This window comes from Plectropomus leopardus, chromosome 12, assembly GCF_008729295.1.
Source record: "Plectropomus leopardus isolate mb chromosome 12, YSFRI_Pleo_2.0, whole genome shotgun sequence".
In the NCBI taxonomy this organism is placed as follows: Eukaryota; Metazoa; Chordata; class Actinopteri; order Perciformes; family Serranidae; genus Plectropomus; species Plectropomus leopardus.
This window is the reverse complement of record NC_056474.1, coordinates 18768998-18795085: the sequence shown is the minus strand read 5'-3', so window position 1 is coordinate 18795085 and position 26088 is coordinate 18768998. Positions and strand designations below refer to the sequence as shown.

Below are 26088 nucleotides of genomic sequence, written 5' to 3'. Positions count from 1 at the left end.
AGGAAAATATAACTGAATATGGACCTAATTTTTTTTTTTTAAAAATAGCATTTTAGGGTGTTTTTTCTTTTCTTTTTTTCCCCTTTTTTGTGTCTTTGGGATTTCACTTTGACTCATGATCTTAGTATCGTTAAAAAGCTAAAACTTCATTCAGGTAAAGATCATGCATGGCTGAATTGAGGGCCCCTGCTCCACACCCTCCAGGTTTACGGCGCTGTGTGGAGTATGCACTTCTACTAAGCACAAATTAAGATAGTTATTAGTACTATGTAAGTATAATAGCAAGTGCAGGTAAGACTGGAACTTAATTAGATCACATTTTCAAACAACCTGTTGACTTATTGATTTGTTGGAAAAGGAAGTCTCAACAAAATCTATTAACAGTGTTGGAGAAACACTCCTTCATTTCTGCAGGTTGTATAAGATGATTTAGTTGCATCTTACGTCAGACTGCATTGCAAGTTTTGCTCAACTGCGAGAAATTACATGACCATGTTGTGAAACAAAACAAATGGGGCAACCTGATTGTACCTGTGGCTCTGCTCCAGATACTAACTGTGAGAAGTAATTAATTGACACAATTAAAACTGTACAAACACTGGGACAGATTGCAGTTCGTACACATCCATGTCTCCCCTGCCTGAGGCCGCATGGGATCTCCCTGTAGGCTTAATTAATAGTCAGTGGATTGTAACACTGTCCTGAAGGGGCTCATAATCAAATCACACTGAGCAGTGCTCCAGCAGGCTGCCCATTGGGGTCCTAATTGATAATAGTCTCTAGCCTGCAAGGTTATGAAATTCAACATTTTCATTGCTGTCCTTCTTGTTACAGATGGTACGCTGAGAGGTCAAGCTGTGCTTCAGAAGAGCAGATGTAGGTCAGCGCTACAGGATACCTGGACACCGTGACAGCAGGTAAGTCTGAGAATCTAAAACCTTGAGCCAAACTGCCATGTGGGTGGCACTGAGCATTTTGTTGCCTTGAGTGTGTCCTTTTGGGCAAAGTGAGCTTGACCTTTACACTGTACAATATCTGCTTACATAATGATGTGATGTTGCTTCAAACACAACGCTGAAAGCCTTTTTATTATGTAGAGCACAGCTTTGTGCATACATGATAGTGCACCACAAGGAACACACTGTAATAACCATAGAAGTAGATAAAGAAGAGCACTGCACTGCCTCCAGGCTGTTGTGTTGGTGCGTACATCCCCATTCATGTATGTACAATAAGAGTACTCATTGCTTAGGGGGTAAAACATGCACTATTTCCATAGAAATGCACAGAACATCTCCTGTGATTTAAATGTTTTTACAGTTAACCTCTGCTGTACATTATATGGAAGAAAAATGTATATGAAAATGTGCTGTAGAATCTTGATAGATACCATTTATTATCAAGGATTAACTTCATTTAGCTTAAGGACCGAGGAATCAACACTCAGTAAGCGTCATGCGCAGTCAAGAGAAGCAAAAAGACTTTCGAGGACCAAGGGAGGGTAGTTAGTATAAGGACGTCCTTAGTCATTCATCACAACAGACAGCTGTGGGATGAGGTCCCCTATATATTGGCCCTAGTTGTGAATCTACAGGCACATGTTATTTAAAGCCTGATCTATCATCCCTATACTACCAAATCCATAGGTCTATCAACCAGCGTCAATGGCCAGATCCATGGACATCTATCAAAGCATGTCAGTTTTGAAATGAGAAAACTAAGGACACACACAACGTGCAGAGTTTAATTTTCTCGTAAGCACAAACACACACAAAACATACAAAGCTGCTGAGTCTAAGAAAGCTTGGACGAAGCAAATCATAATACAGCACTCTTTATTCTTCACACAGACATATAAATGGATGAAAATAGAAAAACTCAAGAATCCATTTTTTCTTTGGTCAACTTATAACTTCAAGAATGGATGTAACGTGTAAATCTTTCTGGCATATACACTATATAGTATAAAGAATTTGTCATTATCACAGGAAAATGCGGAAATAACGGTCATTTTTCAAGTAAACCTTGTTGTTTCCTGTACCATTGTAGACACTACTGCCACTTGTCATAAACCAAACTACTTTAATCTGAAGAAGAATGTGAAAGTGTTGCACAGAGCAATCATAGTGGTGATTTTTATTTATTTTTTTAGCCTCACGAGTAGTTAAGCAATAATCAAGTTTCTCCTCAGGGCCGTGTTAGAAGAAGAGTCATTAAGTCTGAACAATTTATCCCTGTGGACAACTTGGCAATCTTAATTTTTAATGACGAAAACAGTATTTTGTGTGCAAGGATGACATTTTAGCTGATAGCAGCACTAAAGGGAGAGCTCATATAGTCGACAGAGTTTGTCGCAGAGTTGGTCGTAAGGAGTTCAGTACGTTTTATGCACGATTAGCTCAAGATCGAACCCAAGGAAAAGGCTATACAGATGAAAGTTGAGGCCTAGACAAACATTACAATGAATTGTCTGGGAACAAAATATATCTACACCACATTTCATATTGTAGCAATCTTAACTATACCTGTTGAGATATTTTGCACAGGACCAGATTTAAGCAGGAAAAATCTATTGCACACTCTCGATGACAGGGATTTCTGATCATTTACTGCCAGAAGTTTTTCCACAAAGTCTCTCCCTTCACAGCTTGTCATGCATGTTTTCTCATCTATTGTGAGAGTCTCTCGATTGAAAGCACTGCCCTACTTAGTGGGCTTTATTTATTACCTCCAGGAGTGAAAATCACCAGCACACAGCAGGAATGTTACTTGAGCCCTGTGTGATCATCATAGTCATGAACTCTACTAAATGACAGGCCACATCACATCACATGTTATGGCCACGAATGACAACTGTTATACAAACAAAACGGCTAAAATTCTCCTGCTACAATCTAGACATTCATTGATCAGGAGCTCAACTTCTCTTCACAAGTATGGACGTTTCTGTATCTTAATCGAATCAAGGAAAGAGTTACAGTACAATCAAAATGTGTTCAATCTTCAGCGGCATATGAGTAGAGACCCATGTGGTCACACAGTATGAATGTCAAAAACAGTAATGTGCTTGTTCATTTTCGGCATTAAGGCCTTTACAAAAACATAAAAGAAAACATTTTAGTAAAACAAACCGCTGAAAAATGTATGACATGAAATGGCAAATGATCCTGAAACATAAAGCTGCCATGGTGATATATCTGACTATGGTCCCTCCGAGCTTACCGAGAAGCAGTACTTGACATTTATTATATTTACAAGGAGCTGACAGCTTATATTAACATGTGGATACAATACAGTTCTTATTTAGGGTGTACAGAATATACAGTGACTGGGAGCCAAATGCACCGCAACTTGAAAAACGTGTGCTGCTTTTTGAATACAAACACAAGGACATGCTCTCTCCAGTTGCTTGTGGTTTCTCGGGTGCACTGGGCGCTCAGTGCACATGGCAGCATGGGCCCGGACTATACAGATCATTACATCCTCTATTGTATTGTTCAGACTTCACCTTACTTGTTGTTCTATTTAAGTTTTAATATTGTTTTATTGTGAAAGTGAGCAGGATCCAAGCAGTAACCACAACAGCTGAATTTTACAGCAAATACTGAGAATTACTTCATTAATTACTTACTATGCAAAATTGGCCCCCTCCCCTGGAAATATGGCAAGGCGAAACGCCAATTCTGTCTTGTTTCATCCAAAACTGGAGTGAATCTGGGGTTGCCTCTAACTTTTACTTTCCCCAGCAATGCCATTTACTAGTAAGACACATTTCATTTAATGGTTAATGGTAATTTGGCCGACAAAAACAATACTTCAACCATCTCAAAGGTCCAGTGTGTAGGATTTAGTGGCATCTAGTGGTGACGTTGCTGATTGCAAACAACTACAGCGGCTGACCCCAAAACTGGAATAGCCCTTCCTAAAGACCAGTGTTTGGTTAGTCCGTTCTGGGCTACTGTAGAAAGACATGGCGGACTCTGTGAAAGAGGACCCCCATTTCCCTATGTAGATATAAATATGTCATTCTAAGGTAGTAAAAGCACGACAGCGTTTATGTTAAGGTGATTATGCACTCATGAAAACATAGTTATGAATATTATATAACTTTTCTGCCAATATATCCCCCCAAACCCTACACACTGAACCTTGAATGTATTGTTTGTGAAGAGGCCATTAGGAAGGGCCAGACATACACAAGACAAATGCTGTTAAGTTCTGTTTATATGACATTGGGCATCTGCATAGGCAGAGTGTTGGCAGACCCTCACGGACATCGGCAGATGATGATATTAAATCTCATCGACCCTTGCAGTTATGGGGAAAGTACAATTTGCACTTAAGCCTTAAGGTTGTACTGCAGCCATTTAGTATTGCAGTTCCATAAAGTTTTCAGACTCACAGGAGACAATTCCAAAATATAATGGTCGCAATCAAAGCAGCAGAGGCTTAAATATCTTGACTTTTATTCCATAGTGTCCCATAAAGCAACTCAATGGCATCTTTTGTTTGACCCATTCTGTCTGAAAAATGCTCTTTTCCTTCAAACTCCACATCCTAAGTTCGTAACATAAACAAGTTTTCTGTGAAAAAGCCCAATCTGAGGTTACTCTGATCACCAGGGGCATTTTATCTGATTTTAGAAAGCCCAAGTTCCTCCAGAGCTGTTTTCACAGGCTGAGTAGACTCCTTGTGACAAGTTAGCAACTGACCTCTATGTGTTAAATCGGTAGAGTGCCCCTTGAACTCGAAGCATGTTTGCCTTGATCAACAAGGTCTCTCATGTTGTCCCACTCAGCTATGTTGGTTGCTTCAACAAGGCTGCCCAAATTGTAATTTTCTGTTTCGAATTCTTTGACAGAGACTGCGGTGACGTTAAACCTAGTTTTCGGCTTTAGATGTCCCTCTTGAGACCAGCGAGTAAAGTCACAGGTGTCGTGTCTGGTTTCTTCTGTCGATCTCCTTTAATGTCCAGGCTGGTATGGATGGACTGTACCATTGGATCAAACAATGAGGGGAATGGCACAAGCTCATTTTTTAGCCAGTTGGTGAAAAAGTTGGTTCTATCCATTGGAAAGTTAATGTAAATGTTCTCTGTTCACTCTCCACCTTGAAACTCAAACTCTGAGCTAACCAGTGCAGGACACAGCACACACATATTGGTGGACGCGTAGTTTTCTATGGATATATAATTGTACCAGTAGTTTATGTTCATGTACATCTTCACACCAGAGAGTGGACGGATATACATGCGCACATAAATCCCCTGGGCAGCAATCGGAAATGCGTATGTCACATATGTGTGTGAGTCAGTATGTGCAGGTGTTCCAGGCACATCCTTGTGTCTCCTGCCCTGATTCACAGTTTAGGTGTCCCATGTCTGCCTTTTCACCTGCGCTCCTCCTCCTTCTCCTCCTAGAGAGCCTGCTCTGTGCTGGAGGCGGAGATGTCCAGGAGTCTCCAGGCTGCATTGGGGTTCAGCTCCTCCTGGTCACGACACAGCGCCCAAACATACATCATCCTCATCACCTTCTCCTGTTGAGGAAGGAAGAGTGCATAGGTCAGTCCTGTAGAGACACTATGAAGAGGGTGGACAGCTCTTCAGATTTCAGAACTAAAGTAGTGAAAAATGAGCCCGGGAGCCAGACGAATCTGCGCGCTCATGTTTTATTTGCTCTGGTAAATTTGTCTGCTTGACCTCCTGTTCAGATTTTAATCTGACCGGACTTGGTTGGGCCAATCCCAACCATTTATCTAATATGGGGCGCGTTTGCTATGATGACCAACAACTTGTGGAGCCTTCACGCTTAACACAAAATTAGTGATGACATTATTTTTAGCTCAAACACCCTCATCGCAGGGACACTATGACGAGCATAGACCTAGCCTGGCAAAAAGGAGCGCCGTTGATGCATGCTCCAAAACAACCAAGATGGCTGCAGCTGATGTTGAGCTTTCTGTTGAAGTACTATTTTCAAATTCTGAAATACTCGTAGCGTCCTGTCAGTCTTCCGTTTCCCGTTTTGAATGACTATGACAGACAACCGCCGTCTGCTGGTATGGAGGGGTATCTCCTCTCATGCAGGCACATCACGTATGTGCTGGTTGGCCGTCGGTTTAGTGTGTTCATGTGCAATTTTTTGGTCAAAACGTGGCAACATGAGGGCGATGCTTCAGGGGGCTTTTGCTGCCGCTGTTCTCTGATGTGCCATGGTCTATAGACACATTTTGATGCAACACAATCACAGCTCATCTCTGCACGCTGTAGTCTGTTTCATTTATCCAACGTTTAGCATTAAGTCACGTTTGTCCATTGTTCAGCATTATGTCACGTTTTGTCGCTCAGATTTATTGTTGGTTTATCCAACTGCACCCGGACGCATCTTGATTTACAGTCATTTATAAAACCCTTTGGAAATTGAAAATTAACTGAGAGGTTCCAGACTAATATGCAATTGCAGATTGATATGGCGATGTCGGCTTGTGAACAGCCATAACTTATTTAACATCTTTCAGGAAGTATGATGCAACTTGCCAGACAGACTAGATATGTTAACATTCATATGAGTTTTTTTAACATGGTTTAAATCCTAGTGTGTTAGCCACATAAAGTAAAACAAGCCACAGTGGTACTGCTACGTCAAACCTGTAAAAAAGTCATACAGATAGATGCTATTTGGACGCATGCTACAGATTGCTGATCTAATTTCAGCCATTATGTCCTTGAAATAACTGATTATATTGGATTAACTATTGTAGTGCATGTAATTATGAGCTCACTGACCGGATCTCCTTCCACAATGTCTCCTTTGGGGCTGCGGATCACCATGACAACCTGAGCCTGGAAGGTGATGATCAGCACTGGACCCTGGTCCATCATCTTACCCATCGCTAGCTACAATACAGATATAGACAATAAACAACGTAAATTAGAGGAACACACATAACAAAGTTTTGCCACTTTCTGCAGCAAGTGGCATGTAAAAAAAAAAAACGTATTATGTAAATAGACTTTGAGAGGAAAAAAAGGTAAATAGAGAGAAGGAAAAATGAAGAAGCAATATCATATATATTACTTTAAGAATTTGAGAACAAAGTTAACTGACCCTATGTTGGTGATGGTTGGTGTGGAGTGTGACTTACATCTATGTTATCAATGTCTAGGATTTTGGACTGGAAGAGCAGCCCCAGCGCTCGGGCCTGCTGGATGGGGTGAGCCAGCTGACTGTACGTCTGAGAAGAGGTACACAAACACATTCGGCATGAACATAAGGCTTCACACACATATTTGCATCACAACTAAAGTGGACAGACCAACACAGTAGTTCCCATTTTTGTCGGGGTTTCTCTTGAAAAGGTCATTGTGCCCATTTGCAAATACATCAAAACATTGAGAAAGAGAAGTGGAGAGTGCCTGAGGTAAAAAAAATATATTAAAAGATCTGTAACAATATAAAGACTTACTACTGCGCCTGAGGTCAAATGGAAATGAAAAAAAAAACTGTTTTTATTTTGAGCTCAATTGAATGCAAAATCTAGAGGCAGCATATAACTTACAGCTTCATAGCACCAGTCTTTTAAAACATCCAACTCTCCACGGATCATAGCCTGTAGAAAGGACAGCGACACTGTGTCAGCGACAATTGTTCACAACATCAGAAGAGCATTTCACAAAGGCAGCAAGTAAACCAAACTTTATTTATTAAACCCTGCCTATGTCCTTTGTCTTGTAGCCTTAGTGACAGATTTTCAGTCCATTACATCAAATTCAGTATTATTTGATGACTGTAAACACTTTCAAACTAATGTGGTTACCAGCTTATTTCTAGGCTTAGTTCACATAAACTAGAAATACTAAACTAGTATATATTATATCATTATTATATGCATTTTAGCCACATCAGCCATTGCTCGGTGAACACAAAGGACAAAACACACTTAACATACTTAGACCTGTTTCTTTTGTTAGAACTTACTTTAAATGTGACAGCTCCAGCCTGAGTTTATAAAATCTAACGGCATAAATTCATTTATACATAGTCTGAGTTATATATTGCATTTAATGAAGCAAGATCTTTATCAGTACGTTTCTTTTTTAGCCTCCTTAGTGAAATACCCCGAGGTATTGAGCAAAGAGAGCAGTGTGAATGAAGCGGTTAAAGTCAAAGTCAAAGACAAACAGAGAGAGAGAGTTTATTTACCTCTAGTATGTTAGGGATGATGTCTTTCTCACACTGTTTGAGGAAAGAGTCTTTGTCGAAGGTGGGGTCTGCCTTTACAATCTCCGTCAGCACCTCGGACATTTCTGTCTTTGAGAAAAGACCGCCTGGAAAACAAACCCCAACACCATTAACCGATCATGTGCTACTATAGTTGGGACATTAACATACACACACACACACACACACACACACACACACACACACACACACACAAACACACACACAAACAAACACACAGCATCAGAGTTAAAGCAGAGATACGCAAGTACATTAAAATTTTATTTTCCAACCACCATACAATGCATCCCCCCGTTTTAATGTGGCTTACATCTTTTTTTTTTTTCTTTACATTTTATTAAGCTACACGTTTATTTTGGAAATATATAGTGATTTTGGTTGAAATGGGCAAACATTTTCTAAGGAAACGTCAATTTTTCAACCTGGACTCTATTTTTAGCATGTTTTTTAATATCTTTAATGCTGTTCAAAGTAATTGTTCAAACTGCTAGAACATTTTCACATTGTGTCTGCTGTAATATGACGTGAAATTTTAGGGTTTTTTTTCTCCTTTGGAAATAAACTGTTTCAAATTCCATTGAATGTAAATCAGTTTAGCCAGGATAATTGTATAAAAGATTTTGAAAATGACAGGAAACTGCAAGGTCAATCCAGCTATGGCGGAGCATTACCTAGGAAGCCAGTGACCCTGTCCGTCACAGCTCTGGATGCTCTGACGAGGGCGTTGTCACTTTCATCATATTTCATCTTCATCTCAAAGAATCCTGTAGCAAACAAAAAGTAAAACGTTTTTTTCTGGTGTAAATTTTAGCAACACCTATATCTGTGAGGACATTATGGTCTAAATAAACATGTCTTAAATAGATTAGTTTATAATTTAATCTACCATAAAGAATCTGGTGCCACCTGCTGCCTTTAAAGGAGATTACACAATGCACACTGTATGTTATTTATTATATAACACTAATTCCACTGTTTCTAGGATTAAAAAAAAATAGAATTTCCTTACTGTTAAAAACTACATTATTGTCCTTGAAGTCCTTCCACTGCTGGTACCACTTTGAATCCTTGTGAAGAACAACACCCATTGCCTCCCTGCATCACAAAATACAAGAAAATCACCTCAATAACGAGAGCCATTTAAAACAAGCATAGTTGTGGATAAACAGGAAACATATACTGTCCAAGTGATGATATATTCTTACAGACGAGAGGGTTTAAGACCACTCAATGATGATTATAAATTTAAGACTTATCTCACATCATTCTAGCAATGTCAGGATCAGGGAACATGGATTGAAACATCTAGCTGTGTCTTCATTGTTTTTATATGACTGCTGGTTAGCTACAGCGTGTCAAGTCCGGAGAACCTCTGCTTTTAATGCTGGCACTGATCCAAACACTGTCTGGAGGTCTCTTTACTGGTGTGAGTGCCGAGTGGGTCATGCTTGGGCCAATCCTCAGTGACGTCCAGATGTGAATACAGAACAAGATTGGATGATGGCAGGTGTTTGCTTTAAGTTTTTTATGGTGGCTTTATGTTTTTCTAACTTCCCATGAGATTCTAATGCCATTATTCTCCAAAATCCTAGTTTTAGTGTTTCCTTGCACAGAGTGCAATGGGCTTCAAATTAGTTATTCTCAACAGGCTTCAACCAAGTACTAAATGCGTTGCTCTGTGGCCAGATCTTGTTGAACTTGCACTAATCCATATTAGATAAAGACACAGAAACAATTTGAACTTATTACTTATAGAAATAGCTTGTTTTTTTTTTTATGAGAGGAGGTGCTGCGTTTGCTCACACACCGCATCCTGTCACACTAGCTGGAGGTGCTGATAAATTCTGACCTGGCTGCACAGTTTACATCAGTGTTGGTTCCATTTTGGTGTTGTTTTGTAGTTTTATTTAGGTGCGATCAATAGAAAAACAAACAAAAGCGAGACTCAATCAATCTAACATTATAAAAATAACTTCAAAAGCCAATCAATTTTTAAGACCTGTAAAAATTCTACCCAAGACATTTTATGTCTTTTTGTAGAATTTTTAAGACTTAAAAAAAAAACAAAAAACAGAAATCCTGGGGTGAAAAGGACAACAGGTTTAAGATCCAACAGTTACTCACTCATTGGCCTCGAACACTCTGGAGTCGCTGTCGGCTCCTTTGGAGGAGAAATCACTTCTCTTCCTTAGCTGCGAGGGGGCTCTGTATGGACCAGCATCCCCAACCTCTATCTCCCTCTTCATGGTCTCCACACCCTGCAGAGTTCACACACAGTTTAATTCATAACTGGGGTATAACAGTACATTTACTTATATTCAACCATTGAATTGAAAAGAACATTTTACAGTAAATTTCACTTTGGTAGTGGGACAACTGTTTGACCATGCTAATCAGGCTACTGTCACTGGTTAGCCAGAGCTAGAAGACCCGCTGACACCCACTGCTTGAGATTGTTTTGATTTCTTAGTATGCAATATTTGACATGCGAACATGCAAACATGCTAACTCATTTGCAGCAGTAGCAGCCAAACATAGTCAGAATTTAGCACCAACTAACCAGAGTGGAGGCAGAGAACACACAAGCAACTGTTTCCTTCACATGAGCACTGACATGTTGACCTTTGCAAGTGTAGCAACTTAATTTGCACAACCACAATAATGGCCCAAGAACTTTTAGCTTTTTCTTTTCACAATCTTTTATCTTTTCCCTGCTGTATCCAAAAAAATAAATATAGTCACTCAAAATCACAAATATTCAAACTGAATTTGGTTGGTAGCTGGATGCCAGCATGAAGATGATGTCGCTCCTCCAGTGATTACATAATGTTGAAGGTGAAACCTGGCAAACGTATGAATATTCTGTTTGCTCCTCTGACCTGTGAGATGGCCCTGAATGCGCCGCTTTTGCCCAGTTTTTCTCCTCCTTTGGAGACTGACTCAGCAGAGTGCATGGCTGTTTTGGCAGCCTCCTCCACACTTTCCTTGATCTTCTTCCCAATGTCAGTGCGACTCACCCCATCAAGACCCTATTGCCAGAATGGCAATACATGCACAAACACATGAACAGAGAATCAATCAGTCAACATGGTTACATACACAGTGCGTCTTTTTTTCCGGAAACCAATAAGATTTAACTTTATTTTCCCATTTGAGGCCATGTATTTTTTGACAGTTTACACCCGCCTGTAAAGCATTTGACAGTGTGTAATTGAGACACAGCGGAAAAATCTCAGCAGCTACTACATAAACGGGTCTACAAACTTTTTTTTTGTAGACCAGAGGAAGTGCTGATACCATACCTCTTTGACAGTCTCTGACAGGGAGCCCAAGGTCTTCTTAAACACCTCTGAAGTCTTCACTGTCTCAGACTCTATAGATTTCTGATTTGGGGAAATAAAAAGACAAATGTGTGCACATTACAATAATAATAATAATAACCTTTATGTCTATGTCACTTTTCTTTACAAGGTTACAAAGTAATATTCAGAGAAAAAGCTGATAAAACCAACACAACAACAACAAACATACAAACAATAGAGTGATAATAAAAACAGTGAGGAAAAAAGTTTTTAAAAAGTACAAAAAAAAAAAATGACCAAGGAGGGATGATAAAGCCTAGCAGCCTATTAAATATTCATAAATGCTTTCCTACAGAAGGATAAAAGTTAAAATAATCTAAAGCAAATCCTGATTGATTCAGATAAATTACATTCCAAAAATAATTAAATGTATGAGACATTGTTTCGTTATATAAAATCACAGAGACTACAAACCAAACGGAGTTCTTACATATTTCCTGCGGGCTTGCTGGAGAGCATCAGACTCCTCGAGCCTCTTGGCCTCTTCTCTGAACTTTTTGATGTTGTCTTTCATCTCCTGATTCTTACTAAACTCCTGACGCAGGTTATCCACAAACTCTCCCAGGAAACCTTTACGTCCTGAATTATATCGCACCTAATGAGACAAACAGAAAGTAGGATTTTAGATAAACAAACAGATGGTTAGAGAGTGATCAGATCTTTCATTTTGTTCCCACTGAGAAGTCTTTTTTTTCCTGTACGTGACATTGAAAGAAGGAAGGAACCAGAGTCCGTGTAGCAGTCAGTAAACTTAAAACAACTTTCTAACTTAAATAAATGAATACAGTTACTAAAACAACTGAACATTTTCTTCAATGTAATCAACAATAAGTATGTGTCATTTAAAGGTAAATGGGAGCAGTCAGTGTGTACCTGCACAGTTGCAGCGGGGCTCCTGTGTAACGTGTAGGCATCTCCTCTCCACACTGAGGGGGCCAGGGGCCGGGAGCACAGGGCCAAGGCACGTCTGCCAACCAGCTGCAATGTAAAGAAAGTCATCGTTATAAAAACATCCACTCTGCCAACACTGCAGTGGATGGAGAATGAGTGACAGGTGGTTATTAATGGGTTACTAACGAGTCATGCCCCCATTGTAATTAGCGGGGAGATAAAAAAGGAAAATGGCAGGAAAACAGGAGTCATGCTGTTGTGGTGCTACTTGCAGGAACCCTATGTGCTATTTGCATACTCTATTTATGTCTCTTGATTTCTGCAATACTTGCTTTTTATTATTAATTTAATTTCCTCTTGATGTTTTTATGTAATGCACCAAAACTCTGAAGCAAATTCCTTGGATGTAAAAAAGGTCTTGACAATAACCAGATTCTGATCTAGACGTCTTGGGTAAAACTCGCAGACTAACGTGAGGTTTAATGAAACAGGTTACACAAATTGTTGAAATACTCAAAGAAAAAAACAACATAAAGTGTTTAAGTACGGTACCAGTCTCAAGACCAGCTGCGCCCTTTAAAAGTCAGATGGTTTTTTTGGGGGGGGGGTTTTGTCTTTTTTCCCCTTTTTTTATTACTGGGGTGGCCCAAATGGGGCACTGACTTTTTTAAAATTGATTATTTATTCAGGTTCATTCATTTATTGACTGCATACATATAACCAAATACAAAGTCAACAAAGCAATGATAATGGATTGGATATTGGATAAGTGTAACAAAGCAACAAGTGAACATAACGATACTTTAAAAAATTAAATAAAAGAAGAAAAACAAAAGACAATGAAAACACAAACAAATAAAGCGTCAGTTTAGATACATTTCATGTAAGAGTTTGCAGTATGAGTTTGGTTTGGCGTTATAAATTATTTTCTGCTCATGCTTACCCAAATACACTTTTTTTAAAAAAACCTTTTTCTCTTTTCCTTTCCATTCCCTTCCCCAGCCACACAGTTGTGTTTACATTTAAAAGTGTGTCGTGGCATCATCCTTTGGTCTTTGTCACAGAATCTGAAGGGTCACTAATGTAAATTAAGGTCACTGAAATCCCACATTAACAATTTTAACCCCCACCTAACATAGGCTGTTACAGGGACATTGTTTAGTAACAGCTGTCAAACTAAATGATGTGAGCTACTTTGACAAAACCATTTACTCTGACATAATAGGTTAAAAAAAAGTCCTGGTCAGGTCACAGAATCTGATGAGTCAAACAAGTTGGTGTAACACCGTATTACTTAAACAAGAGATAAACCCATCCTGTTATGCCTGTTTTATAACTGAAACGATGCGTCAATATCAGGCTACATGTATGAGTCTAACCGGCGCACTAATTACTAATTATTACCGGGTATAAGCCCGCACGAAAGGACACCTTTCTAAAAACAAAATTAAAACAAACAATTAAATGTTAGACGTGGATAGATGAGCTAGAACATTGAGATCCCGGCCGTTTGTCTGATGCAACAAGGCCTTTAATAACGGACATCTCGAGCTCTCGCTGCACGAAAAAACACACTACGGAAAACCCAAAACAACAAGAAGAAGCAAGAACACCTAATTACAGGTCGATTATGTCTATTACTTTCACCAAATTATCTGCTAGAGACCTGAGAGATGTACTGAAGGACATGAATGATGTCTAACCTCGTAGCACCGACACACGGAGGCTGCCATCTTGATCTTGAAATGCGCGGAGCTGCACGTGCGTCCCTGCTGCAGCAGCTGACCCTCCGTGTGACCAATAGGAGCAGAGCTGGTGGGCTGGGGGCGGGGCCAGCTGTCAGCACGAGTTTAAAAGGAAAATCCACCCTAAAAATCCACAATAAAAATCCACCCTAAAAAGAAAACATGTTGGGCTCTTATAATGATACAAACAATTATCCACAAACTCATCTCAGCATTTTATACTCTCATTTATTCTATCACTTTTTTTGTAGTTTTTGAAGCTGATACAGACTCTGTAGGCTCTAATAATTCTACTTTGGGATGTGGCATCCAAATATGTTTAATCTGAATGCACTGTTATACGTCAGAAAATGTCCTTATATATCTCGGTAAATCACTATTGGTAAATTAGACTGTTAAAATGCTTTATTCTTTTGTTGCAAATGCGCAAGGATTTGTATTAACACAGTCACTACAGTGAGTACAATAAAAATTATATAGCCTGCGTATTGTATATTTTAGCTTCGGTTTTCTCTTTAGGCTAATTTTAGTTATTGTGATTTCATTTGAAAAAATGCCAGGTCCTCCCTGTCTATGAGCTTAATACATATGGAGCATTTGTTCATGTATTTATTATGCAGACAGTCTGACTCTCACCCATAATTCAACATGCCAAAATAGGCTTACTACAAAAATGTTTCCCTTTTCTTTTTCTAAAATATCATTTTATAGGCATCTTCATAATATGCTATAATATTTGTAAGGCAGGCTCAAATATTTTATAAAAATTTATAAAAACACCTCTCAGAATCTGCTAGTATCTGTCATATAAGATCATATATACATACATACTAGTTTTTATAATAAGACCATTGTCCTTTATCTCCTGTCATGTACAGGGTTCCTGCAGATCCTTAAAAAGTCTTAAAATGCATTAAAAGCCATGAATCTAAATAAATCCCTTAATTGACATCAAAATGTATTAAATCAATCTTTCAGAAGTCTTAAAAATGCTCACACATGTGAAGTATGATTTTTATGAATTGTCTCTTTTCTTTCTTGTCATTGCATTGCAAGAGCTCAAAATAAATAAATAAATATAATAATTTAAAAAATTACCAAATCTCTCTTACATTAACATCGCCAAAAAGTTCAGTTTTATGTTTAAATATTTATTTAAAAAAAAAAAATATCCCCAATGTTAAGTAATTGCTGGCGGTTCATGTTTTTTTGTTTTGTTTGTTTGTTTGTTTTTTTGCAAAAAAAATAGTTTGTTCCACGTTCTATTAAAAAGTCTTAAATATCACTTACCCGCTAGCAGTAGGAACACTGATGTACAGTATGTTCCCTAATAAGCTGAATGCTCCATGATTCAAATTTTCATTATTCCCTTTTCCCCTTGAATTCAATCTCTGGCACAGCACAGAATAGGTTATCTCCACTATTTTCCAGTTGTCCTGGGCCTATTTATCCCCGGAACGTGATTTTTGATAACACTTCAATAGGTTGAGTGCTGGTCTTGAGTTTATCACTGCCTAAAAAAATCACAAATCTAAAATATTACTTCATATTATGAATGTTCTTCCAATAATTGTTTAACATAAACCTGTGAAATGAACTTAAATACTGTGACCATCCTGTGTTTTCCTCTTCATTCAGAGTTGGATGACTGTCTGACTCCGGCTGGGCGGAATCTGCTGGCATGTCAGTCAGCAGCGCCCCCGTGAGGAAGGTATGTGCCGCGCAGGGACTCCTCCCCTCCCGCTGCAGAGTTGGGAGCTCTCCCTTTCTGCGGCCAGCTCGCCTTGACAGCCAACACTGGCGCAGAGTCTCAGCGCAAACCTTTACCATATTTTTTTGGCATATAGCGACAATTCATAGCCACACTTTTCACACATCCTCTTCCGGAGACAAGCGTTGGAGCGGCCTCGTCTAGAATGGGGAACCGAGACGATGAATACGATTTCTTGTTCAAAGGTAAAAAAAAAAAAAAAAAAAAAAAAAAAAAAAAAAAAGATGACTGCATTCCCCTTTCACACAAGCTCACACCACCACAGCTATGCTTTCTGTATTTCTTATTGTGTCATTTTCGCTTGTTAGATATCCGCATTTGTTAGGGAAACAGACTAATGTTGTCTCAGAAACTGCCCGGATGATAATCGGTTGGTGTTATTACAACATGTCATTGTACCATTACAACGCCTGCAGCTATATTTATAGGTATGGGATGCAACACCCTATCCGTGCTCAGCCTTTGTATTAAACTTTCATCAACTCATAGGGCAGGATTTGTCGTTTGAGTGAACAGTTTGCTGCTTTATTGGATAACATTTGATGTTTTTATTCCACCTCGTGAGGTTGATTAAAGGCCCGTTAGCCTCTCCCTCTCCTGATCAATAATGTTCATCCTCAGATTGATACCCAGCCCCCTAAAAATGCTGCAGCTCATAACTTTATGTATCTGTGTTATAATGACCAGGCCTGGTCAGCGGAGTCAGATTCAAGCGGTGCCAGACTCAGGTCCGTGTTTATCTTTGCTGCTCAGTTGGATCCAGAATGACTTCCTTTGATCGTGATATCAGCTCCTGTGGCACATTAACATCCTGGGCCTGTATAAGCCAAAGGGCCATTTAGATGTAACAAAGTATCCTCTGTGGGATGAATAGGGCATCTGCCGGAGGCGAGTGCTCTCCCTCTCTCCCCCTCTCTGTCTCTCTCCGCCCGAGCCATCGTCTGTGTACCCGGCCGAAACAGGAAGGGCAAGGCGGCCTGAAACTGTCGATTCAGGTTTTGATGAAGCCTGTTATCAGCTTCCTGCAGCCCGGACCAGCGCGATGTCGACAGGGACAAAGTTCGGCTCTATTTCCTTTTGTGGAGGCAGAGAGAAAACAAAAAGGCTCCACCTCTGCTGCTGTGCTGTGAACAGAAGCTCAGCTCGGGCCACGAGCATGATCAATCCCTTTCCTCTTAAAAACAGATCAAGATGACAGGGCCTGTTCATAATAATCAATGCATATTGTCAGTTTATGCTGCGGATGCTACACTGTAGCTGTTCAGACTAGATTATCGGCCTGGCCGATTATTGGAGCAGATATTTGGCATTTTGCCGATTATCTGTATCTGTGTTTCATCTAAATGTTTGCAGATAAAATTATTGAAAAAGTGCAAAGAAAGTGTCAGCAAGGGAGGAACTTTTACTTTGTCAAACCTCAGAGAGCTATTTTTATTTATTAATTTTTTTATTTAAATTTTCACTTGACTTTTTAAAAAAAAGTTGCTGGGAATTTGCTGTATATGATGCTGAAGGTTTCAGTTTTGATTGAACATTTGCTAATGGCATTTAAACAAAGTTTTGTGTCCGAGATCATTATATTCCAAATTGTAAATATTAAAAAGAAAGATTTTCATTTTTATTGTAAATGCACATCGGTTCTAAATGTCGGTTATCGGTCTCATTACCTGCTAATAATCGGTATTGGTATCGGCTCGCAGTGTTGGTGTCGTGGTACTTTAGTTATTTTTTCAGACATAGCTCTAAAAGGTCAGCTTGACTCAAAGTTCCAGTGTGTAGGATTTAGGCAGATAAATTGGCAGAAATGGAAGATAATATAATAACTATGTTTTGTTAAGTGTATAATCACGTGAAAATAAGAAGCATTATTTTTACGTTACCTTAGAATGAGCCGTTTATATCTACATAGCAAGCAGGTCGTCGTCGACGGAGTCCGCCATGTTCCTACAGTAGCCCAGAATGGCAAAAGCAAACACTGGCTCTAGATAGGGCCAGTTGTGTTTTCGTGTCAGCCACGTAATCTGTAGCTCCTGGTAAAATCCCCTGAATGTCTAGATCTGAAGTTATCAGAGAAAAAAGGTGAGAACACATTAGTGCTGGGCTACTGACCCAAACAGTGTCAGAAAAACACTGATTTGTTACATGAAAATGAATGATCAGCAGGTCTGTTTGTTTTGGACATGAAGAGACCTCTAGAGATAATTCAGCTCCCTGTAAAAACCACCTAAATAATGAACACTGACGGAAATCCAACCAGGAGAAGTTTCACATGGTTGCAGCTGCTTGATGCCATTAAATCCCCCTAAATCTTACATGCTGTTCCTTTAAAGGGACAGTTCACCCCTTAACCACAAATACATATTTCTCCTCTTACCTGTGGTGCTATTTATCATCTTAGATTGTTTTGGTGTGATTTGTTGTGTGTTGAAGATATCTGCTGTAGATATCTGCTTTCTCTCAGTTATAATGGAACTAGATGGCACTCGACTTGTGTTGCTCAAAAAATACGTCTGCAAAACTCAACAACGTCTTTTTCCAGAAATCATGACCTGGTTGCTCAAGATCATCCACAGACCTTGTTGTGAGCAGTTTCATGTAGGAACTATTTTCTTTCTACCAAACTACATCCTCCAACCGTGTCACTGCGCAGAGGGAAGCGTGCATCATCAGAATATCAGATATCAGCAGTCCATTTACTAAATATCAGCACCCTCAGGGTGTTTTGGCCAGACTAAACTTTTGATTTTAAAGGTCAAGCATGTAGAGTCTGTATTAAAGATGCAGAGTTAACCTTCATTTATTCAGTTGAGCATTTTCTGCTCAGTGAAAATGATTCTAAAAACCTCTGTCCATACTCTATTATGTAGCTTTTTGTGCGGTTCTGCAGAGAGAGAACCATCAGCAGCTAAAGCAGCTCTTTATTTACTGGATAATCCTTCAGGTGCTTCGATTTAATTGTTGTTTGAGTTATTTGATGGCATGAATAATAACCATTCTTCTTCAGGGTCTTGGGTTGGTTGGCCACTAATGGACGCGTTTTTTCAAAGCTGCTCCACCATCCTGCTTTATGTGAATGGTTCTTTAGAATGACGCTCAAAACAGGCTGGATAACAGTTTAACTGAAAGAGTGGTTGTTCTTGTGGTTAATTGTCAGTCAGAGAAAGCTACATCCAGCTGAGGGATGGACAGTATTAGACACAGCATACTATTCAGTACAATACAAATGAATTATCAAACATTTTTTTTGCATATTTTTTCCGTTAAAGGAACAGTTCACTGCAAATCAAAAACATATTTTTCCTCTTATTGCGCCTGTAGTGCTAGTTACTGGTCAAGATTGTTTTGGTGTGAGTTGCTGAGTTTTGGAGATATCGGCCTTCTCTCCAAATTAATAGAACTAGATGGCTCTCAGCTTGTGGTGCTCAAAGACACAAAACAATACATTTAAAAGCTCATCAGCCTGTCAGAAGGAAGCGTGCATCTACTCAGCGAGGCTCTTGTTCATGACGGTGCAAGATGTCAACTTAATGGCGTCTTCCTTGGCTGTTAGTTGCCTCAGGTGAGGTAGCAGTAGATGCAGCCTTCCTTCTGCGCAGTGATGTGATCGCCAAGTGTATATCAGTAGTAAGAAAATAGCTCCTTCATGAAAGTGCTCACAACAAGATCTGTGGATTATTTTGAGTGATGATTTCTGGAAATAGACACTGCTGTCGAGTTTTTTTCACGTTTATTTTTTTGGCACTTTGAGCACCACAAGCAGAGTGCCATTTAATTCTATTATAATGGAGAGAAGGCAGACATCTCCAACACTCGACAACTCACACCAAAACAATCTAGACTGATAAATAGCAGTACAAGTAAGAGGAAACGTATGTATTTTTGATTATTGGGTTAACTGTCCCTGTAAACAATGCTGTTCTTTAGTTGCATTTTTTGTCACCATGTCACATGGTGGTGCAGAAAAACAACTTTAACCATTACTATTTATCCATTTATCCAAAAGATCAACAGCAAAAAATGTAATTTGTTTCATTTTTTAAGACTCGGGTAATTTATTTAAAATGAAAAGCACACATTCTTAAGCAGTATTGAGTTGTAACACGTAACGTTTTGTACTGAACTTTGTGTTTTGTAATTTGTGCCACTTGTACTGAACAGTAAAAATCTGTGTTTTTCATATCCCTTAAATCTCTCTCTCACACACACACACACACACACACACACACACACACACAAAGCCCCTGGGTTCTGTTGAAACCAGCATTTAGAGGTGCTGCTTTATGCAATATCAACATTTCTTGGATCTATTAATATACACGGCCCCTACCTCTCCCATCACACATACAGTATACTAACACCCTCCTCTCATCTTTTCCCTCCCTCCCTCCCTCCCTCTTTTCCCTCCACAGTTGTGTTAATCGGGGACTCGGGCGTAGGGAAGAGCAACCTGCTCTCTCGGTTCACACGAAATGAGTTCAACCTAGAGAGCAAGAGCACCATCGGAGTGGAGTTTGCCACGCGCAGCATTCAGGTGGACGGCAAGACGATAAAGGCTCAGATCTGGGATACAGCGGGACAGGAGCGCTACAGAGCCATCACCTCGGCGTGAGTCCATGACTGTGTGCTGCAGATAGTCCTGCCTGAGTGTGAGGAAATACTTCAGCAGTGCGGTCACAAAGTGACACTTTATCCTCCATATTAGAGCACTTAAAGTGAGGCAGATTTTTGGATGAGTTCTGCAACATTTACTCAAAGAGGTAGATGGACTTTTTGATGAATGATTAGCATGCGCTCTGCTCAACAAGGCTTGTGCAAGTGGGTTTAATCTAATTAAGTGTCGCACAGAACGTCAGGCAGCTCTCTTGATGCCCTAGATACTAACAGTAAGTGCATCTGATAAATGTCAAACATGTTAAATGTAAGTCCAGAGAATCAGAGAGCAAACTTTCACTTTAACCTTTATACCTCACATAAAATTTAATTCAAGACCCATTTACAAACCTTTAAGGTCCAGTTTGTAGGATTTAAGGACACCTATTAGCAAAAATGGTGTAAAAATATTCATAAATATGTTTTCATTTGTGTATATAATCACCTGAAAATAAGAATTGTTGTGTTTTTGTTTCCTTAAAATGAGCTGTTAATATATACATACAGAGCGAGTCCTCTTCCATGGAGTCCAACATGTTTTTCTGCAGTAGCCCCCGTCAGACAAATTTAACAGTGGCATTAGATAGGTCCATTTGCATTTTCTTGTTTTTGCATTGGCCATTGAAGTTTTCATACATGGTTTGCACATGGGAGAAGTTTCATTTCTGCAACGTCACCGCTAGATGCCACATAGTCATACACACCAGACCTTTAAAGCTCCCCTCCACACAAAAATGTGTTTTTCCTCTGTCTGATCCTGACTTTTAGCCTATTTGTGCAAAGTTTGCCGCTCGAGAGATGTTTAGACATTCCTCTCCCGAGGAGGGTAATATCATGTCTTTACTTCCCTAAAATCTACATATCAGACATACGACGGGCAAGGAAGATTAGGTACATCCCTAATACCAAAGGCAGTCACTGTCTGATTCATAAAACGAATATTCTTGCTGAAACAGACTTTGGCACAACACCGGCAAAGACACTTAAAACCTCCAGTGCAGAGCAGATGTATCAATACAGAGATCAGCATCAGCATAGTTTTGACAGCAGATATTGTAGTGTGGAGTTTTTGGATGTAAACTTGATCAACTTGAACACACTGCAGCATCATAGCAGATATTATTGTGTCTCTCACCGCAACTAACAGCTTGTCCTCTAATGCCAGTTAGCCTACAAGCTAACATAAATAAAAATAAAACTGACAAGACTCTGAGTCTGGGTCCTAATGAGGCTCAAACATCCTAGCCAGACCTATTTCCATATATATATATATATATATATATATATATATATATATATATATATATATATATATATATATATATATATATATATATATATAGTTGTTAAAAAGATCAAATGAAATCCAGCAATATTTAGGAAAGTAGACAGAGCGCAGATTGTACCAGTGTACAAGCGACAGGAAGCTAATTCCTCTAATTACTGAATGCCTTAGAACGATTTTTAAGATCAAACCAGGAAAAAGTACTTTTTATGGACCTGCACACGTCTCCTGTCCTCACTACTGAAACGTGTTGTCTCGTTACAGATACTACAGAGGAGCGGTGGGGGCGCTCTTAGTGTATGACATAGCCAAACACCTGACCTATGAGAATGTGGAGCGCTGGCTGAAGGAGCTGAGAGACCACGCCGACAACAACATCGTCATCATGCTGGTTGGCAACAAGAGCGACCTGCGCCACCTCAGGGCCGTGCCCACAGATGAGGCCCGGGCCTTCGCAGGTACTGGAATTGAAAAAAAACACAGGAAAGGATTAACATTGGAGTGTGGGCAGGGATTTTATTGATTTTTTTTTTCATATTGTATGTACAGTTTTTAAAGAAATTTTATATTTCTCCTCCTTCCCAATAAATTACAATTAGAAAACATCATAGAAAACTTAAAGAGTAACTTCAGTGTTTTCAACCTTGTCTCTATTTTCCCCACTCAGGGCAATTATGCATTATTAACGTATGAACATTAAAAATACTCTTTTGCTTATGACAGGCTTAGATTATTAGTGTCTAACAACATTATAGAAAGGAGCCGTAAAGAGATAGACCTTTTAGAGTAATATCATCTTTCTTTAACCAGAAACGTCTCCTAAATCGACATCACCAAACCCACCAAACTCCATTCAAATAAACAGTGATTTTAACGTCTAAAGAGCCAGCCTGTTTTCACATATAACAGGGTGAATTTAGGGTTATTACAACCAAACCGGAGTTGGTGATTGTTGGAACAGTGAAACAACAAATCAAGAAGGATTTTGTGAGTTTTATTTTGTGTCTGTTGACTTTGAATGAAGTGTGATTTACAATGTTAAAATAATTGTTACTTAAATGAATTCTGGGATCCTTTCCATAATGTTGTCAGACACTTACGATAACAATTTGAGCCTGTCAGTGGCAAAAAAGGCACCTTTAATTGAGGGTGCAAAAATGCCCAGAGTGGCGACATTGCAGCCTGTTTAGCTGCTGCCGTGGAAAAAATAGGGTCCAGGTTAAAAACGTTCAAAGTTATTCTTTAACTTTACTGTTTGTTTTTCTGAATGTGACGAGAAAACTATTCTTAAAAATGCAAGGTTCTCCTTTTGTCATTTGTGATATTCTTGTGCTGCAAGCCACTATTACTTTTACATGTATGTTTTCTACCTTTCCCCCTCAGAGAAGAACAATCTGTGTCATTCATAGAAACTTCAGCCTTGGACTCAACAAACGTTGAAGAAGCCTTCAAGAATATCCTTACAGGTACGCATGTGAACAGAGGTGGGACGGCACAACTGCGCTGTTGATTTTAAACTGGAATGATAAAAAAATGAAAGTACGCTTGAAATGTCAACTTGGTCTGTTACCAAACCACTCTGATTCTAGATGAAACTGTGCTGCTTAAAGGGACAGTTTTACCCCAAAATGCGTGCATTTACTGCTAGCTCACCTCGCACCACTGACCTAGCTATGTGACACAGCGAGACTAAGGAGGATTTACACTCAGAGCTGCATAAGCATGAGCCTCTCGTCCATGAGTTGATGAATGCTTCCTTCTGTTTGGTGATACAGGTGTAGTTGGTAGAAAGAAAATAGTTCCTACAGCAAACCAGAGACGCGCTAGATCTGGCAACACAGCATCTTTTCTCTCTGTGGTGCTGACGTCACCAGTCTGATAAACAGAAATTTGAATAGAAATTTGTGTGAGACACTGAAACAAAAATTAAAACTGAATTTGTTTTGCTTAATAATACCATTATTGTTAATATGTAACTGTTTTTGAAGGGGGAAGAGAGCATAAACAGATGTGATCTTGTACTTTATTAATATCAGATCTTAAGCAGATAAAAATGAGCTTCAAGGAGTAAACATTAAATTTGTTCTTTGTATATAGTGTTGTATTGTTTTGAATCTGCTTTTATCCATCCACACAAAATTAACAATACATCCAAATGAGAAAGAAGGAGACCACGCACTGAGGAGACCAGTAGTATAAACCGTTCATTAACGTTGGCGCAACGTGTAATGCTTTGTCTGCTCACAGCGAGGTCTGTGGATTATCTTGAGTAACCAGGTCATGATTTCAGGAAAGAGACATTGCTGTCAGAGTGGCCTCTCGCTCGGTGAGTAGAGAGTCCGTCCCGTGTAGGCTGAGTCCTTTGCAGCAACACGGGTTCGATTCTGTCCCTTTGCTACATGTCATTCCCATTCTCTCTCACCCCCTTTCCTGTAATAAAGGCAAAAAAAGCCCCCCCCACCCAAAAAAAAAAAATATTAAAAAAAAAGATGCTTGTGCTTTGAGCACCAAAGTCAAGTGCCTTCTAGTTAATAATATTGGAGAGAAGGCAGATATCTGTACGGTCGATATCTCCAACACTCTGTAACTCACACCAAAGCAATCTAGGCTGATACACAGCACTACAGGTAAGAGGAAGAATATGTATTTTTGATTTTGCGTTGAACTGTCCCTTTAACTTTTAAACATGTGTATAGACACTTAACATAAACTTCAAGTCTGCGTTAAAAGTAGCTGCTGATGTTGAATTATTTGCAACCACAACTAAACTGAACTGTTGAACTTGTAACTTCCTCTTGCTGTGGGAAGTTCTTCTCATCTGTCTTGTGCAAATTGAAACCGAAGTATCACCTATTTTCACGCTCAGGTTTCACTGTTTGTGTGCACACAAAACAAACAATAAAAAAAAGAATTCAGGGTAAAATCACTGATTAGTTTCTACTCCATCTTTTCAAAAACAGAAATCTACCGCATCGTCTCGCAGAAACAGATTGCTGAGCGGTCTGCCCATGACGAGTCCCCAGGGAACAACGTGGTGGACATCAGCGTGCCACCCACCACGGACGGCCAGAGGGGGAGCAAACTGCAGTGCTGTCAGAACCTGTAACCCGTGGCACCCGTCCCTCCTCGCCTGGGTCGATTATTAATTGAAATCCAGTGTTGGTGTGCTTCCATCCGCCTGGGGTGCAAGTATTGTCTGAATCTGCACTTTTTGGATCCGTGGAGTCAGTTCCGTTATGCCGCACACGATCAATTCCAGAAAGAAGTGTTTGAATAGATTTCAAATTGTAATCTGACCCAGGTACAATCTGCTACATCCCAGTGCAAAAACAGGACTGATGGTACCGCCTGCGTAGCTGCCACAGTTACCCATGATAGAGTAGCAGAATAGCTTTGCCTGAGACCTTGTATGCCTAGACATCTCCCTGGTAGACGGTTATTGCCACATGGTGGAGGCCTGCCTGTTTCAGTCGTACCAGCAGTCCTGTTTTTGGGCTTTCCTCTTCCTCGTTCAGTCATCATCTCAAAAGTGGTCGTGACGCTGCTGATGCTTTTTTCATTTTGTGTAAAATATATTCTTTTTTTGTTTTGATTTTGATAGCTTGTCCGCTCACATACATTATATTAATGCCATGAAATTAAATTTTACAATATTATGCTGCTGTGTCCTCTTTGTTTCCTTTCTCTCTCATTCATCAAAATGTCACTGTACCCTGTACAGGTACAGGGTTATTTTATGTTTCAAATATTTATTACAACAGAAAACATGTCTTTGGTAATGTTAATGCAAGAGGCACTCTTGTCAGTTATTAAGTTACCCATTATTTTGACCAATGCAATGTCAGAAAAAAAGTAACAATCCCACCTCTAACGTCTGAGCATTTTTAATACTTATTATATTTTTAGATTAATGGATTCAATGTCTTTTAAGTTTTTTAAGGATTGCTGAAGCATAAGCAGCATTTTACTGTTGTTTCAGGTAAAGTTAGAGTTGATCTACTGTATACACAAATCATTTTATCGTTTCAGGTCTTAGAGGTCAGGGTCATGCGATAGCTGAGATGATTAATGCAGAGCCTCTAAAGTCTTTAAAGTTTACCTTGTGCGCACAAGTTATGAACCTCAGTGGTAGTTCAGTCAGGTG

At 39.4% G+C, this 26088-nt stretch overlaps 2 protein-coding genes across 2 annotated transcripts; one reads left to right on the top strand and one right to left on the bottom strand.

Moving 5' to 3' along the window:
- Positions 1 to 1818: 1818 nt before the first annotated feature.
- On the bottom strand, positions 1819 to 14521 carry LOC121950926 (mitochondrial import inner membrane translocase subunit TIM44-like). Its single transcript, XM_042497057.1, has 13 exons — positions 14197 to 14521; positions 12476 to 12580; positions 12033 to 12197; positions 11543 to 11623; positions 11120 to 11269; positions 10365 to 10498; positions 9250 to 9335; positions 8912 to 9004; positions 8202 to 8326; positions 7558 to 7608; positions 7144 to 7233; positions 6785 to 6895; positions 1819 to 5535 (listed from the first exon to the last, which is right to left on the bottom strand). The coding sequence occupies exons 1-13, from the start codon at positions 14224 to 14226 to the stop codon at positions 5416 to 5418; spliced, it is 1341 nt and encodes a 446-aa protein (XP_042352991.1). The 5' UTR covers positions 14227 to 14521; the 3' UTR covers positions 1819 to 5415.
- On the top strand, positions 7163 to 25600 carry LOC121950927 (ras-related protein Rab-11B-like). Its single transcript, XM_042497059.1, has 6 exons — positions 7163 to 7243; positions 15877 to 16194; positions 20419 to 20614; positions 22209 to 22402; positions 23330 to 23410; positions 24905 to 25600. The coding sequence occupies exons 2-6, from the start codon at positions 16155 to 16157 to the stop codon at positions 25048 to 25050; spliced, it is 657 nt and encodes a 218-aa protein (XP_042352993.1). The 5' UTR covers positions 7163 to 7243; positions 15877 to 16154; the 3' UTR covers positions 25051 to 25600.
- Positions 25601 to 26088: the final 488 nt, after the last annotated feature.